The sequence below is a fragment of the Muscardinus avellanarius genome (genome assembly GCF_963383645.1).
Source record: "Muscardinus avellanarius genome assembly, chromosome: 12".
In the NCBI taxonomy this organism is placed as follows: Eukaryota; Metazoa; Chordata; class Mammalia; order Rodentia; family Gliridae; genus Muscardinus; species Muscardinus avellanarius.
In genome coordinates this window covers 7,758,334-7,776,980 of record NC_137798.1, presented here as the reverse complement: position 1 = coordinate 7,776,980, position 18,647 = coordinate 7,758,334, and the positions used below count along the sequence as shown (strand labels likewise).

The following is an 18,647-nucleotide window of genomic DNA, read 5'->3' as shown; positions in this document are numbered from 1 at the left end:
CACCGGCAGAGAGCCTTCTTCCATGTGGCCCTCCAAGTCTCCAACATAAGGAAGCAGCAGTGGTCCTCCAAGATGAGGATGCAGCAGTGGTCCTCCAAGATGAGTGATGTATGCACATGTACCTCTACCATCTTTTACCCCATTAAGATGTGTGACTACCATACACCAATAAAAACTTTTTAAAAAAAAAAAAAGATGTATTAGGCCGGGTGTGGTGGCGCATGCTTGTAATCCCCCACTCTTGGGAGGCGGAGACAGGAGGATCGCGCAGGTCCAAAGCCAGCCGCGCTGGCGTAAGAGACCCTGTTTCAAAAATATAAAATAGGTCTGGGAGTGTAGCCCGGAGGTAGAAGGGTTTCCAGGAACCCCAGTACCACCAAAAAAAAAAAAAAAGATGTATTAATATGAAGTCCAGTGGTAGGCAGAAGATGGCACATTTGGGAATCTAAAAGAAAGATGATGAGGCTGGGCTATAAAAATCAGTGCAAACTGAGAATAGAAAGAGAGGTTCCTTGGAATCCATACTAAGAAATGAATCAATTATCCAAAGCTTTTAAACAAAGGCATTACTTAAGATTTTTTTGTGTGTGTGGTACTGGGGATGGAACTCAGGGGAATTCTACCTCCAAGCTACACCCCCAGCCCTATATTTTAGTCTTTATTTTGAAACAGGGTCTCACTGAGTTGCAAAGGGCCTCACTAAGTAGCTGAAGCTGTCCATGAACTGAAATCCTCCTGTCTCAGCCTCCCAAATGCTGGGATTACAAGCATGCGCCACCACGCCCAGTATTTATTTTTTAAGATTACTGGGTAGAGCCAGGCACAGTGACATACACCAGTGACCACAGTACTTTGGAGGCTGAGACAGGAGAATCACAAGTTTGATATTAGTGAGATTTTCATCATCATAGTAAGGTCCTGTTTCAAAACAAAATAAAAATGGATAGGGTATAAATCGGAGATAGAATGCCCCTGGGTTCAATCCCAGTACCAAAAAAATAAAATTATAGGGTGGGAAAAGAAATTGGAGATGACTCAATAGGGATGGAAAGAGCAATGAGGAGGTCTTTGAATTATTCCAGGTGAGAGATGGGGAGGTAGCTTCTACCAACACGGTGGTAAAATGACAAGGAATAATAATGACAATAATAGCTTATGGTTGTCAAGCTCTTTACCACGTGTGCTGTTTGAACACCTGACATGTCACAGTTTCTTTTGTCCTCAGAATATCCTTATGAAATAGGTACTATCATCTCTATTCTATAGGAGCGTAATTCAACATTCAGCAAGATTAAGCAAGGTGTTACAAAGTTACACCGCTTATAAATGGGAGGTCCTAGATCTGAATCCAGAAACCTTGTCTCCACCGCCCACCTGCTTTACCCCTGTACTACCCCAGTTCACTACAAAGGAGAGGTCTCTTCTGCTGTTCAAAGAGTCAGCCCTATCCTCTCCGCAAGTTTTTATCTCAACCTTTCTGCCACTCTTTTTTAATTTTTTATTGATGCATTGGAGTCATACATCTTAATGGAGTTATCCATGACAGGCCAGCCACTGTCTCAAGCACTTATAGGCACAGACAGCACCACCAGGAAAGAGAGTCCTCAGAAGCACATGATTTCACGAACCCAAACGCTCACAACTCTTTGACCAAGAGTGTCACCATGTGCCCAAAAGACAGAGAGCTAGAAACACTACTATACATCACTTGTGGCCACTTTCACCAGAAATGGAAACTAACCTCAATATTTTGAGAATGTGAAGCACATTCACTACAAAAATAAAATAAAATAAAAACCAAGCGCAAGCCAGGAGGGTGGTACAATCCTGTAATTACAGTACTTGAGAGACTGAGACAGGAGGGTCACAGGTTCAAGGATAGCCTCAGCAATGTAGCAAGACTGTTAGCAACCTAATAAGACCTTGTTTCAAAAACAAAACGGGGGGGAAGGCTTGGGATGTAACACGTAGGTAGCATGCCCCTGGATTCAATCCCCAGTATCAAAAAAAAGAGAGAGAGTGAAAAAGAAAAACCCTTCAGTTCTCCAAATCCCGTCCTGTTAATGCCAGATGTAACCGACATTTGACAATTTTTTCTTCGTCCTCAACCAACAGTGTTCCAACTGGGTAGCTTCCAGGATCAGGCCCTGATCCTATGTTCAAAGTCAACCACATGGTTCATCCTCCTAATTATAATTCTGAGTTCAGAGATTAGCACATGATCTATGTCAATTCTGGAACTTGCTGGAAACTTAGATTTTCTCTTTTCTATTTCATTCCAACCTGGAAACAAGTTTCCCTACAGGTTTATTGATATCTTGGGGCTATGAATGGTGAAACGGCCAAGAATAAACCCAATATTGCAGACAGATATAGGAATAAGAAATATAGAAGATACTAGACTAAGCCTCTCCTGAGGCCAGCCCCTAAATCTGGACCTTTTAGTTACATGGTCTATTCATCATATCTTTTATCGTCTAAGTCAATTCAAGTCGTTTCTTCTTTTACTCCCAAACAACCAAACACCAGGTAAAGCATTAGTAATACATTCCAGATCAGAATCTGTTTTCAAATAATGGTTCACTTTTATCCCTGCATTTTCCTTAAAGAATGTGTGGTGGAGGGCTAACCCTAGATGAACTCAATGATTGTCCAGGAACGCTGCCTCCAGCTGTGAATCCTACAGGCCAAACCTCAAGAGTTTTTGTAGCTAGTACCACCGTTTCAGCACTATCAAACATCTCCCCTCATTTGATGAGACATTTTTATGTCATGACACCTATAAAAAGTAACCTTCCAGAGCTTGAGGCGAAAAGGTCTAATTTCACCTGCCACGAGGGGAGACAGAGCATCACTATGATACAGTCTAGATTCCAGGGAGAGAAATACTCCTGGCTCTTAAGGGAGAGATCATCTCAAGCTATAAGAGAAAGACCCAAAAAAACTGCATCCATAGACTACTTGCATAAAAAAAGAAGTGGCCAAAAGGCATTGGCACCACTCAGAAAAGACGTGAAACAATATGTTTATGGAAAGACCCTCAAAGGAGGCTGCAGATTCAATGTCTGGCACCTTAATGATACCAGGCAGAACCGCAGCCCACTGGTATTAATCGAACGTCGTCTAGTGCAGAGTCCCCAGTGTTCAGGAAGGAGGGATGGGGAGATTCACCAATGAGCACTTGTAAGGGAGCCCCAGCCACAGAAGAAACTGTACAGAGAGCCATCAGTAAACATCGGCTCAGTCCTCATCATCATCTTGACATTCTCCTGAGCCTGGACTCTAGCCATGAGCAAAATCATGTACAGAGAGGGAATGCCCAGAGGAGACATTACCTTCAACATCCTCACATTCCTCCAACTCGTTTTTGTGAAGGAGCCTCTGTCAGGCCCTGTGTTATTGAACCAGGGCTATACATAAGAATAAAGTCCCAACCCTCATAGAGCAAACTTGCATTTTAGTTGCAGGGAGAGAGGAAGTAATTGGCGAAAAATAAGTTGATGATAAAATTTTAGAAAGTGCTCACTGCTCAGGAAACAAATAACGACAGGCCAAGAGTACCCGGGCTGCCCACACGCACTCAGAATGCCTTCCTGGTTGACTTTCCAGGTTCATACAACAAGATTACCCTACCTGATGAGACCTGGGGGGCCCCAGGGGTGCCCATTCTGCTGGGGTCCCCCAAAGAATCCTTTGGGCTAGCAGAGAAGAAAATAACTATGGTGCATATATATATACATATATTGTTTTTCATGGTCCTGGGGTTCCTGGAAGCCTTCTACCTCCGGGCTACACTCCCAGGCCTATTTTATCCTTTTTTTTTTTTTTTAAATTTGGAAACAGGGTCTCTTAAGCCAGCGCGGCTGGCTTCAAACCTGCGCGATCTTCCTGTCTCGCCTCCCATGCATGGGGATTACAAGCATGCGCCACCACGCCCGTCTTACTATGATGCATATTTTAACTAAAAGTTGAAAAGGTAAGGTTATAGGTGGTCTTTACTAGAGATGTAAACTATAGATATACATCTGTGATAATGAACATATAGATATTATTACATGCATGTGTATATGTATCTGTGTGTCTACACACAGGCATGTATGCATACATGTGCATGCACATGTGTATATGTATGTATCTATGTATGACTATATGTATATATGTGCTGCGCCTATGGTAAAGACAATCTATGCGTATGTGTATAGATATATTCACAGTTTATTTTCAAAGGAAAATAATACAAATAGAGAACGTGCACAGAAATTTGGAAGACAGCAGACTAAACTTTGCTATGGTTAAAGAAAAAGATGACCCATGTGTCCCCAAGATGGGCACAGCAGGGAGGATGTATGACATACTATGTGTTCCTCAGAATCACAGGACACTAGTTAATAGGCATTGTCTCTGTGCAGACCATGCATTGTGCTGAGCACCCTACCTTCGTCCTCTCAAGGAGCCCTCAAAAAGTCCAATTAGCTATTACTGTCTCGGCAGTATTCTATGGTTGGAGAAACTGAGGCTTAGAGAAGCTGTAAGCACTGCAATGCCTCAAGACCCGTGTTCACCCTAGTGGCATGTGTTTCCTGGAAATGAATCAGAAACAAGGAGTCTCCCACAGTTTTGCTATCCATTCATCTGTTGATTATTCAGCCATAAAGAAGAACAAAATTATATCATTTGCAAGAAGATAGAAAGCCCTGGAGAGCATCATGTTAAGTGAGATCAGCCAAGCACAGAAGGAGAAGATACACATGTTTCCTCTAATATGCCCAAACTAGAAAACACAAAGGATACCAGTAGGACCCCAGATATTAGAGGGGAAATACTAGCTAAGTTTTAATGGAAAGATAGGAAAGGAGAAAGGCCGATCTGGATTAATGAGGTTCTACACCTGAACATGTGTAAAATTATGAATAAGACATGGTTAACCTGGACAACCATTGGTGGGGGGGGGAGAAAGGGGGCGGGGGGGAGAGGGCACCAAATATAGTATAAATGTATACTACTTATGTTCAATAAAAAATTGTTAAAAAAAAAAAAGAAACAAGGAGTCTCCACACTGTATCTCTGTTGATGGACTCACTGGCATTTCACCCTAGTGAAAAACAGAGCCTCTCTAGGCTAAAGCCCAGGGAATGAGCTAGAGCATTCACTCTGGTCCTTTCAACCAAGGGCTGGCATTGCTGGACTCGGTTAGAGAGCTCAGTTCCATCTAGACCTCTGAAACACAGACAGTGGCTAAGAGCGAATTCAGGTCTCCATCTGCCCCTAAAGAAAATCTGCCCCACGTTGTCACAACCCTTCTCTTTTCTACCCTCCAGCCTTGGTTTAGTATTCCAGCATCTGAAAGACTATTCCAGAGCTGATAAATGTCCCATGAATAGTGATTTGTCTACAAAGAACTAAGTTTGGGCAATTACCCAGGGAACAAATTAAATTTCCCTTAGAGATTAATTTAATCACACTAATTTTTTTTTCCCCTCCAGGTTGTTTAGACATTTACAGCATTTTAGATGATTTCAAACAAAATGTTGACTTTCCTTTTGTGACATCTAAAAGAAGGGCTAAAAAATGCCTGTAAAATTATACAGAAAGAAATACATATTATATGCCTTCTCCAGAGAGATAAGAGGAAGGTATACAAAAGAGATGATGAGAATGTGGGAGGCTAAGACAGGAAGATCGCAGTTCACAGGCAGCCTCAGCTACTCAGTGAGGCCTGTGCAACTCAGTGAGACCCTGTTTCAAATAAAGAATAAAAAATAGGACTGGGGGTGTTGCTCAGAGGTTCCATTTCCAGTACTGCAAGAGAGAGAGAGAGAAAGGAAACCAAAGTTGTATTTTCATGAAACTTTCTGGGGGAACAGGGAAGTCCTAATGACCTGTTTGCCTCCTATTTTTGTTTACTAGTAGATCCACCATCCGCTGAAGAGCAAGCACTTTGAGCTTTGGCCCCTTGGCCCATTCCAGTCAGGGCTTTAGAGACCTGCTGTGAGTACGGGCACTTCTGTGCATTGAGGCGGGGGCTAGCTATCTCAGCTTGATTCCTGAACTATAGAACGGGTTTGGGGACAACTGAATAGACATAAGTTGCTTTGTTTATCAGGACTGAAACTTAGACCATGTTCACACTGCTGTGAGATCTGGGAACTGGGCCAAATTTCAGGCAGGATTTCAGTATTTCTGACAATAACAAAGTAGAAAAATCCAGGCAACAATTAAAAAGCACCCATAAAGAATTTCCCAGAGGGCCAAGAGGTTATAACAACATGCTATGAATAGTCTAACCTTCCTAGGACAACCTCTTACACTAGGGTTTTGCATAAATAACGCCACCTCAAGGGCTGCAATTTTCTCCTGAACTCCTGGGGATCAAGACTTGGGGGTGGGGTGCAGCAGCTCTGAGGCCCCACCCCGGCAGGGTGCTGCGACTGGGACCCTCCCGTACTCTCCTTACTCTGACAATCCCAGCCTTGCCCGGGCTCAGCCCCTTCCAAGCAGGGTTGGGCAATAAATCCCAATTCAGACAAACACAATACCTGTCTTTGTGTTTTCTGTTTGTGGTTTTCTTTGGGGAGTGAGGTGCTGAGAGGGAGAGAATAGAGGACTGACTAGGAAACAAGGAAGGAAAATTCTCTACCATGAAATAAGAAGACTTTAAGAGTATCTTTCTATAGGCTGGTGGTAGTGCACGCCTGTAATCCTAATACTTGCTGAAACAGGAGGATCACAGGTTCAAGGTCAACCTCAGCAACTTAACAAGAATCTGTTCCAAAAGGGCTGGGAATATAGCTAGGTGGTTGAATGCCCCCGGATCTATTCCTGGTACCAAAAAAAGCATCTTTCTATCATTAAAACATAATAAACAATAACAATTTAAATAAAGTATGTCTTATTCTTTTTTATCACATCCTGCACAAAGGGTTTGGTAATTTTCACCAAATTTGGAGGTTATGCTTGAGACTCTTTAAGTTAAATAAGGATAGCCTTTAATTTACTTTAGGGTTGACAATGGGGCTCCCTAAAGACATACATAAAAATAGGCAATTGTCTTCTGCACCAGCAGTACACTGAACAAGAGTTGAAGCAGAGCAAGAAGTGCCAGGATGTGAACATGGTTTCCAATCAAGGGCAGAGGCTCTGAGGTGCTAAAATCACTTGCGACTGAGCTGCTTCTCACAGAGACAAGCCAAGTACCAGGCTCCAGAAAGTAACAGTGCGAATTTGTTTATTCACTAGCTAATGACACCCCCCCACCACCACCAAGAGCATCCCTGGGAGGCCAGCTAGGAATAAAAACCAGTATATAAAACTACTTTGAAACCAAACAGACCAGATTCTTTCCCCCATTCCCGGAATGAATGCAGGAAGGAAGGTGTAATGGTGGTGAATAGTTACCAGCCGGGCACCTGAAACTGTAAGAGTGAGATGTAGCCATGGGTCTTTGTTCTGAGCTCTGTGTAGAAAACCCTAGCCCCCAAACGCTGTAAGCTTAAGGGACTTTATTATTACAAATTACAAAGACAGAACGATAGGACAGAGTTTATGAAGCCCTGTACCAGAGGGAGTATAGGGGTGACTTGAAAAGAAGTCCCCAAGCCTCTCCAGTACAGAAGAGCTTTATACCAAGTCTTCTGACCAGACTACCTTTTCTCCGCGGCAGGTCTTTTGATGTGGGGATTCCTTCCTGTAGACCTGCCCTGTCTCTGGCACATACCCCAAGCCTTTTGTTACACCCCAAAATGTGTTAGTTGATTATCAGAGTCTGGGATCTCTTGAAGGCTCATGGAATCCCCCCCACATTCTTGGGGAAGTAGATTCCTCTTCGAAATGTAAAAGACCCTGGGCTTCCTATATTTTCTTGGCGCCTGGAACTCTGCAGCCCTTACCAATACCAGCACATTAATACATTTTGAAGCCCTTTTCCAATATAGGCACATTAATACATTTTGAAGCCCTTTTCCAATACAGGCACATTAATACATTTTGGGTTTTGTTTGGTTTGGTTTGGTGGTACTGGGATTCCTGGAAGCCCTTCTACCTCTGGGCTACATTCCCAGACCTATTTTATACTTTTTATTTTGCAAACAGGGTCTCTTAAGCCAGCGCCGTTGGCTTCAAACCAGTGCGATCCTCCTGTCTCCGCCTCCCAAGCGCGGGGTTTACAAGCGTGCGCCATCACGCCCGGCCCATTAATATTTTGAAGCCCTTTTCCAGTACTGGTACAGCAGGAATAAGTGAATGAGTGATCCTGGCTGCAGTCCCCCAGCCTGCTGCCATCCCCTCCCATTTCTTTCATATTCTTCTTTCCCGTGCATTCCTCTTCCTCTTTGAAGGGATTTCTCCCAATCCACTCCATCTGGAGGATGGCGAGCAAATAAAGTTCATCCAGCCCCCTGTTCAAGTGCATTGGTTTCCAGGAGGAAGAAGACAGAGAAGTTGGTGGGTTTGAAAGAACAGAACTGGGAAGCATTTTTTTCCCGGTACTGGGGATGGTCCTGGGGATGGAACCCAAGGACATTCTACCTCCGAGCTATACTCCCAGCCCTATCTATTTTTAAAGAGTCTCAGTAAGTTGTGGAGGGCTTCACTAAGTTGCTTAGGCTGTCCTCAACCCTGAGATCCTTCTGTTTCAGCCTCCCCAAGTACCAGGCATGTGACACTGCACCCAACAATAATGTCTTACACTGCTATTTCATGTGCAGGCATAAAATAATCTCAGGATTTCAGGGGGATAGCAAGCTCCTGAAGAACTGAGACTTCATCTTAGACTTTCTAAGTCCCTAGAACATTTATCAAAGTGATAAATACCTAATAATTGGTCAATACATAACTGAGAAACCTAATTGGAAGAAATACAAAATAATACATGGTAGGTAAAGCAACGTGATTTATATGAAAAAACACAAGCTAATATTATAGTTCATAATTCATTTCCCAACCCCTTAATTTCTAGTATATAACCTAGAGAAGTACTTTTGCCAAAGTGAGCTGGACATTAGCATAAATACAGATTTTTCACACCGTTTAGCATAACATGCAGTTTATTGATTTTCTCTTCAAAGAAAAAACAAATATCCTTTTAGCTTCTTTTTCATCTTAAAAAATATGAATGATATTTTCTCTGCAAAACATTATAAAGACATTCAGTCCATTTGTGCTTATAACCTCAAAAATGTTTTGCTTAGGACAATGGCGTTTTTGTGGTATTTGGTCGACAGGAGTGTTTGTAATATCAAACTTGGGACCTCGTGGTTTGCAAGAATCATAGAAACATGACTTGGAAAGGAATCTCCAACATCCAGTTATTCATTCCATCCTGTGACTCCACGCAGAAGTCATCTAAGCCAGCCCTAGAGTACACATACTTTCAGGCAGCCTTTGTGCTTATTGAGAGAGCAAAAACACGCCATAATTAAACAAATGTTGGATTGCTGGCGAGGTTGGTTAATAATAGAAGTTGGGACTATTTAAGTAAGTAAGATGCAATGAAGGATTAATGGCCTAACAGTGACTTATAGGAAGGTCTCCAGTGATAAGAGAGTGAATACAAGGCTTTATCTTCAACAATTTCCTGCTCAAAATTACTGTCACTAACTCAGACCAATGATTCTTTTATTTTTATTTTGTGTGTGTGTGTGTGTGTGTGTGTGTGTGTGTGTGTGTTACTGGGAATTGAACCCAGGGGCATTCTACCTCTGACCTACACCTCCAGCGCTATTCTATATTTATTTTGAAACAGGGTCCCACTAGGTTGTTGAGAGTCATACTACTTTCTAAGGCTGCAAATCTCCTGTCTCAGCCTCCCAAGGTATACACCACTAGGCTTGATTTTAGTGATTGTTCATTCTAGTGGCCCATTAGAATCACCAATAGAACTTTAAAAATGCCTGGACTTCACCCCCGTAGATTGATTTACTTAACCCATTTATTTAGATATCAAAGGAAATACAAAGACAAGCTCAGTAAGACCACAGATAAAAGAAGAGAGAGAGAGAGAGAGAGAGAGAGAGAGAGAGAAAGGTGTATTGGTGATTGAACCCAGAGACATTTTATCTCCAAGTTATACTCCCAGCCCTTTTTATTTTTTTCTCTTGAAAAAATGAAAATAAAACAGGGTCTTGCCGGGTTATTGACAGATTTGCTAAGTTGCTGAGGCTGGTCTTGAAGCTGTGATTCTTCTATCTCAGACTCCCAAATACTGGGATTACAGGTGTGCGCCAACACACCTGATTAGTAAATGGATTTAATTACAAAGTAAGTCAAGTCGGTGCTTGGCATTAACAATGAACACAATATTAATAGGAAATAATACTCTCCAAAGAGCTAGTTAAATCTTAGAATGCATTAGTGATTTTTTTTCTCTGCTTCAATCTGGGAAATAACTTCTGGAATGTCACATTTCACTTTGGAGAATCCCATTGTACAGGAAACCTGAAGTTCTTTGAAAAGAAATGAAATTTTAGGTGATTATCTTGAAGATCGGTGTCCTCAATAAATTTTTTTTTTTTTTTTTTTTTTTTTTTTTTTTTTGCGGGTCTGGGGATGGAACCCAGGGGCATTCGACCTCCGGGCTACACCCCTAGCTCTAGTTTTTATTCTTTATTTTGAAACTGGTCTCACTGAATTGCAGAGGGCCTCACTAAGTAGCTGAGGCTGTCCGTGAACTGCAATCCTCCAGTCTCAGCCTCCCAAATGCTGGGATTACAAGCATGCGCCACCACGCCCGGCTCGTGTTTGATATTTTAAACACAAATATCATGAAGACTTTGTTACATGAGACAGGAAACACTTGTACTGCTTTGACCTCTGAAGGAAAGCTAAAGCCAGTGGATTACATTTAAAAAAAAAAAAAAACATTAATTTGGTTCAACCAATAGAAAACTTGTCTAATGATTAAAATATCCAAAGACAGAGAAGTTCATTTGGGGAGATAGTGAATTTCCCTCTTCTGAAGAGAAATAAGCCCAGGCTAGATATATAGCTAATTAGAATTCTGTAAAGAGAACTGGGTATAAAAGTTTTGAAGGTTAATTCCACACTGAGCTTTTTTACAAAGTTAAGCTAATTTCGGAATACTAGAAAAGTCAGTCTGGCTTTTCCTTCTGTATAAAACAATTCTTCTTCCTTGTACTTTAGAACAATTTTCCCAGAATAATCAAGCTCGCTATCTCTCTCTCTCTCTCTCTCTCTCTCTCTCTCTCTCTCTCTCTCTCTCTCTCTCTCTCTCTCATATCTAGATGGCACCTGGCAGTAACAGCTGGAATGATATTGCCTTAACTCAAAGCAAGCTTGACAACCAAGCCACACATAAAGCCGAGCAGTCAGTCCTGTGAGAGATGTCAAGACTACCTTATGAGCAGCTAGATATTTAGACCATTTAACACAGTTATTTAAATCTGATTGCTGGCGGGGCGTGGTGGCGCACACTTGTAATCCCAGCATTCGGGAGGCTGAGACCTGAGGACCACAATTCGCGGACAGCCTCAGCTACTTAGTGAGGCCCTCTGCAACTCAGTGAGACCCGGTTTCATAATAAAGAACAACAACAAAAAAAAATAGGGCAGGGGGTGTAGCTCAGAGGTTGAATGCCCCTGGGTTCCATCCCCAGACCCTCAAAAATAAATACATAAATAAATCTGATTGCTGTCCTGTACTTAATTCCCCCAAAGAAAAAGCACTCATTAGCTAAGACAGAAAGTCCTTACAAAACTGTACATGCATCCTTACCGACAAATTCACTCAACAAACATACTTTCAGACACACATATGCATAGCCCATAACCAACTCCTAGGATCATTTTTAAAGTATCTTCACAATTATTCTTAATGCCTAAGAAGCTTACTTTTCTAAGAAATTGGTTTTTTGCTCAGTAATTTCTGTGGAAGTAAATTTTAAGTGTTCTTACCACACAAAAATGTATGTGAGGCAACTCATATTTAATTAGCTTGATTTAGCCACTTTACAATGTAAACATATTTCAAAATATTGTACTGTCAATACATACAATTTAGCCGGTCGTGGTGGCGCATACTTGTAATCCCCACGCTTGGGAGGTGGAGACAGGAGGATCGTGCAAGTTCGAAGCCAGCCGCGCTGGCTTAAGAGACCCTGTTTCTAAATTTAAAAAAGTATAAAATAGGTCTGGGAGTGTAGCCCAGAGGTAGAAAGGCTTCCAGGAACCCCAGTACCACCAAATATATATATATACACATACATACAGTGTTTTTGTGTGGTACTGGGGATGAAACCCAGGGGCATTCTACCTCCAAGTGACACCCTCAGCCCTATTTTTTAATTCTTTTTTTGAAACAGGGTCACACTGAGTTGCAGAGGGCCTCACTAAGTAGTAGGTGAGGCTGTCTTCGAACCGCAATCCTTCTGTGTCAGCCTCCCAAATGCTGGGATTACAAGCATGCTCCACCATGCCTGGCAATATATATAATTTTTGTAAAAAAAAAAATTAAAACACTTTTTTATAGAAAGTTAAGCATTGCAACAATCAGCTGAGCACTGGTTTCATCACAGTAGACTTGAGTTAGAGACTATATTTGTACATAAATGATTTAATTAACCATTGCACTAAAAATGCAAGACACAATAGTTACCATCTTTTAGCAATACAATCACAGAACAAGATTATTTGCTCCAGTAAAAGCAATAGCAAAACAAGGTAAAAGCCACCCTGAGACAGTTGAGGTTGGCGGTTTTTCCGTGAACCTCTTGATTGTTACTGAAGCTGCCTACTCTCCTCCACATGATGTTTTATGGAGTACTTTCATAAGACGTTGGCCAACAGCGGAAATTGCACGTGCAGCTTTCTCTCCAAAAGGGAAGTTACTCTTCCTCCTGCTGCAATATCTTTATTTCTCAGTCTTAGCTGAAATTTATTCCTCAACTGTAACCCAGTACCTGGGAGGCTAAGACAGGAGTATCACAGGTTCTAGGCCACCTCAGTAACTTAGCAAGAACCTGTTTTAAAATAAAATAGGGCTGGAGGTATAGCTCAGAGGTAGAATACCCCAGGGTTCAATCTCCAGTAACACACACACACACACACACACACACACACACACACACACACACACCTCCAGAATTCTACCATCCATAATTACTTTTTTTTTTTTTTTTGGTGGTACTGGGGTTCCTGGAAGCCCTTCTGCCTCCGGGCTACACTCTGCACTCCCAGGCCTATTTTATATTTTTATTTGGAAACAGAGTCTCTTAAGCCAACACAGCTGGCTTCGAACCTGTGCGATCCTCCTGTCTCCGCCTCCCAAGTGCGGGTTTTACCAGCGTGCCCCACCATGCCCGGCCATAATTACTTATTTCAACTCTTCTTATTCTAATTACATATTGCTTGGATACTTTTCCATTTCATATCATTACAATGCAGAAAAAATGTAAAAATAAATAAGCCAAAATCTGTCCCGTTTTAGTTAAAATTTGCTTCACAAAGCAGTTGAAATAGGAACTACTTTATGAAGATGCTGATATCTCCATTATGGCAGGTAAATAACAAACACCACAGAGCATTAAGGTTTAAGGGTTTGTGTGTAATTTTAGGACATGTAGAAATACAAATTCAAAAGTTATAACAAGCCGGGCGTGGTGGCACACACTTGTAATCCCAGTACTTGGGAGTCTGAGACAGGAGGATCGCAGGTTCACAGCCAGCCTCAGCTACTTTATAGTAAGGCCCTTTGTAACTCAGTAAGACCCTGTTTCAAAATAAAGAATAAAAAATAGAGCTGGGGGTATAGCTCAGAGTAGCTCAATCCCCAGTTCTACAAAAATAAAATAATAATTAATTAATTAATTAATTAAGCAGCAAACCAAATTAAGAAAACAAGGCAGGAGGCTGAGACTGGAGGATCACGGTTCACAGACAGCCTCAGCTACTTACTGAGGCCCTCCGCAACTCAGTGAGACCCTGTTTCAAATTTAAGAATAAAAATTAGGGCTGAGGGTATAGCTCAGAGGTTGAGTGCCCTGGGTTCCATCCTCAGACCCACAAAAAAAAAAAGAAAACAAGGAATCAAATACTTAGACAAAGAAGTATACTTTTTAAACAAATCAGATGTCAAAAAATAAAATTTGTGTTTTAAAACTTTTAAACTCAGAAGCAAAATGAATTTGAGAGATATCAAAAAAAATCTTTTCTCCTACAAGTAAGTTAGTTATAAAAAAAATTTTAAACTTCTATCATATAGAACTGAGAATAATCTACACGGGTCTCAATGGCATACGAGCAGAAGACATTTTCAATGTTTGCTAAAAAGCCACTGTTGCCGTGGTGATAATCCCAATACAACCAGAAATCTGTAACAAGTGTAGGCTACTGGTATTTTTATAACTAATTCTGTTTGCCATCAACTAGACCCTTCAGTGGGTGCATGACCTTCTTTGCTTATCTTGCCTTCTGGTGAGGACATCTATATCATGTTTACAGTGAAACTCTGCCAAAAGAAAACTCAAATTTCCCATCAGGCTGGGGATCAGGGCATGGCCGGGATGTGTCCCCACATGTCCATATTCCAAGAGTCCCCCCAAAAAATATTTAGCATGGCCAGACATGGTGTCAAACTGCTATGATCCTACCACTTGGGAGGCTGAGACAGGAGGATCCCAGATTCAAAGTACACTCAGCAAGGTAGCTAGACAGGCTCTAAGTAAACCCATGAAACTCTGTTTCAAAACACACACACACACACACACACACACACACACACACACACACAAAAAGGGGCTTGGGGTGGAGCTTGGTTGTCTCTGGGCTCACTCCCCAGTACCACCAAAAAAATGGAAAAGAAAAAAATATTTAGGGTTTTACCTTTCTATAGACTTTATAAATCTGAAAACCCAAAATATGTGAGAAAAATGATTTCAAAATGCATTATTTAATTTCAGTAAACCTGAAAGCTTCACACTATTTTTCTCCGATTGATTAATTGACTGATTTTAGCGGTACTGGGGGGTGGAACCCAGGGGCATCCTACCTCCTAGCTACAACCCCAGCCATATTTTTTATTCTTTATTTTGCAACAGGGTCTCACTATGTTGTAAAGGGCCTCACGAACTAGTGGAGGCTGGCCACAATCTTGCGATCTTCCTGTCTTAGCCTCCCAAAACTGGAATTACAAGCATGTGCCACCATGTCCAGCTTTTTCTCCTTTTTATTGCAAATTCTTAAATAGATAGGCTCAGAGCCCACTCCTTTCTTTTTTCCCTAGTTTGGAGTTTGTCTGTTTGTTTTCTGCCCTCTGACTTCCAACCCCCAACTAAAAAAAAAAAAAAATTAAAACTCCTTGTTTGAGAACCTCCAGTTACTTCCAATTAAGGACTCTTCCCTTCACTCTTAACCTCAAGGGCCTTCTGTTAATCTCTTAATCTGCCATCAGACCTGGTTAATCTCCTCCTCTTTCCTGGGGTGCTCCCTTCTCTTCTGTCCTCTCTGATATCAATTCTAGCTGTTCTCTGCTCCTTCTTACATCCCCAACTCTCTAAAGCGCTGTGAGTTTCCATATTGAATCTGGCTGGCTCACCCTCACATTCAACATTTGTTTTGTGTTGTTTTTTAGATAGGCAGACTGCCACATGCAGCCCTTCGTTTGGATGTGTCTGGAGTCTTGGAAGTATTAATATTTCAATGCAACTGTTTTCATTACTTCTATTATTGATTCGTCTTACTAACGAAGAAAACTTTGAATCCCTTATTATGAGAATAATAATTCTAGCACTCGGCCCACACTCTCTCCCCTCTCCAATCCCGCTCGCGCCACACTTCTTGGCAGTGTGAAATTCCTCTTGTAACTTTGATCCTCGCCTTCCAGCTTTCCCAGTATCACGTCTAGTTTACCGATTAATTTTATTTAGAATTGTTAACCTTGTCTTTTGTTACGTCCTATTTATAGGACCCACTATTACCGGTATAACTTTGAGCAGATCACTTAAGATTTCTATGCCCCAATGTTTTTATATATAGAAGTGAAGTAACCAAAGTCCTTCATGGAGTTGTCAGATTAAGGAAGTTTAATACCATGAAGTGCCTAAAGCTATGACATTCATTTGGAAAGCAGTACATGTGTGAAATTGTCCTTATTACTGTCGCTGCCTTCATTATTATCATTATTACCCATGACCTATCGAGACGCACGCTGAGACTGTAGGAAACATTCCTGAACTCCACGTGTGCTTCGTACCGAGTAGGTAATCAATAACCAGCTCGCTGATTAGTACCATTTCAACATGACTCACCTATGAAAGGGCCTCTACTTTTGGGAAGAACGTCAGGGCTCTTCTTGTTTTACAGTTATGTTATTTTCTCTACTATTTCATCGTCTGTGTCACTTAGCAGCAACTCCCCCACCTTTAGAATCACATGTTTGCTCCTTTTGGGGACATTCTGTCTGCTGCAAACAGTTCACAACTGTACCCAACCCCTCAGTAACTATTTACTATCACCAACATCTAACTTTACCCAGTGCTTTGTAGAGAATCTAAAATGTACTGTGAATATTTTCCCAAAGCCATATTTCTGTTAAGTTTAAGAGGAAAAAATATCTACCTAAAATGCTTACCTGGCATATAGTAATCATCTAATAGATATTAATGTTACTATTATAAAATTTTATGTAAGTTATTTAATTTTATCCTTCAGTAAATAACCCTATGAGAAAATTTTCTCCTTTTCATAGGTGGAATAACTGACACTCACAGAAATAGGTAGCTGGAGCTCACAAGCTAAACATGAGAGAGAGAGAAAGGAATCAAACTATGGTCTATCAACCCAAAACTCTCTTTCCACTGCACTCGAGGGGCCTTTCCCATTTCTCCTTTCATCTTCTTCATAAAAAGTTTGGAATTATTCCCATTTCTTTGTTTCAACCTCATATGACCATGCTTTTCCCATACTATGTAATTTCCCATAATTCTCTCTGAGTTTCCCATAACTTATAAGTTAAAAAAAAACCTGTGAAAAGACCATCATCTTATAAAACACAAAGAAAATATAGATTTTCTTATAGATTTACTAATCACAGAATAAAAATACTTGCTATACATCAGCCAAGTAGTTATTATGCCCATAGCATAGTAGTTTTTATTGTTTTTTCTTTTTCTTCTGAGGTCTTAAAATACACATATCTACTGATTTGGGGAGTTGATGGTCAAGAATTTAAAGGGTCATCCTCTACAGTCAAAGACCTGTCTACAGAATAGAGGGAACAGCTTGGGGCCACAACTGGTGATGGTCGGAGGGGCTAAACAACCATGTGCCGGGAGACCACAGAGTAGCATTTATCACCTTGGGAATAATAATCCCTCTTTCTCAGGCTAAAAAGCAAGTTCATCATCCTCCTGAGAAGGATTCCTTTTCTCAAGAGCAGACTTATTTTAATCAAGCTTGCAAGACAGATGAATAAAATCAGAGTTTGAATATATTATTTTACAATTAGAAAGCTGTCATAGGAAAATCATACTGATTCCCTGTAGGGACGCCTACATTGGAGATCAAATTATAATCAAGTTTTCATAACTAGCACAGCATGAGAGAAGTTCTTAGGTACCTCTGCTAAATATTTAATAGTATCAAGCTAACATTGCCTAATACATCTACCTGGGTACACTGGGAAAGACTTGCCCATAGGAACAAAACACTAAAAAGTTCAAACTACTGGCCAAAACTCTCCTCTGGCCATGGCCTGTAGGAACATGCCAAATCTGCCCAGGGGCTCTCATATTTCCATGCTTTAATGGCCATTATGCCCTTCCTTCAACTGAAACTTTATAATATGAAATGTGCTCACAGTCAATATTATAGCAGATCTTATAGGCCATGTGTCACCTACAGAAGCAATTCTGCCACTTCTACTTTAGAGCTTCTAAAAGACTCATGTAGTAACTTCAGACAAGAGCTCTAGGTGACCCCGTTATATAATTCACAGAGCTGTTCATCTGTGTCTCCCAAGTCACTAGACTAATGCCAGTCACTTAGTAGACATGCAATAAATATTGCAAAGGTAAATGAAGATGTCTTTTAAAAGAAAAAGACAGTCCGAGCTTAAATCCAACACACACTGAAACTAATCGTTCTCACCACTTACAATCATTCAGGATCTGAGAACGTTATCCTAAATATACTTTTCCACATTCCTAAATTGCATCCAAATGTCATTCATCAACCGTCACCCACGACTACCAGTTCTATCACCAAGTTCTATCAAAAAAGGGCAGTTTTCATATTAGTCCAGAATATTCTAGTACTCAGGTGGATACCAAAATGAACCAACCATGAATTCTTGAGAAAGAAGATATTTTATCATCCCCTCATGCCAATGAATATACCAACCACTCTTAGTGCAGAAGAGTAGTAAGTGTGTAAACAATGCTAAGATCTGTACATATGGAAACATAGGACACAAAGTCATAAGGTTCTAAAAGGCATAAATCCCACTTATTTTCGCAAAGTTAAGACCTTTCCCAGCACATAAGTGTGTTTTACTCACTGCATACTGGAACTTCTCATTATATTCACGGTCATTGGCTTTGACAATCCGTTCCACTTCTAAAGAGAAAGAGAAATCAGGTATGAAATTAAAATTTTAGATCCTTATAAATATATAACTCATTTAAAAAATCATTTGATTGT

At 40.9% G+C, this 18,647-nt stretch overlaps 1 protein-coding gene across 1 annotated transcript in view; it reads right to left on the bottom strand.

Moving 5' to 3' along the window:
* The window catches only part of ATP8B4 (ATPase phospholipid transporting 8B4 (putative)), a gene marked incomplete at both ends in the record, with an annotated part of 117,936 nt that overhangs the window by 78,048 nt on the left and 21,241 nt on the right, over window positions 1-18,647 (bottom strand). Inside the window, one exon of the mRNA XM_080707016.1 lies at window positions 18,505-18,563. Within this exon, the coding sequence (XP_080563142.1) occupies window positions 18,505-18,563 (59 nt within the window). The remainder of the gene's footprint in view (window positions 1-18,504; window positions 18,564-18,647) is intronic.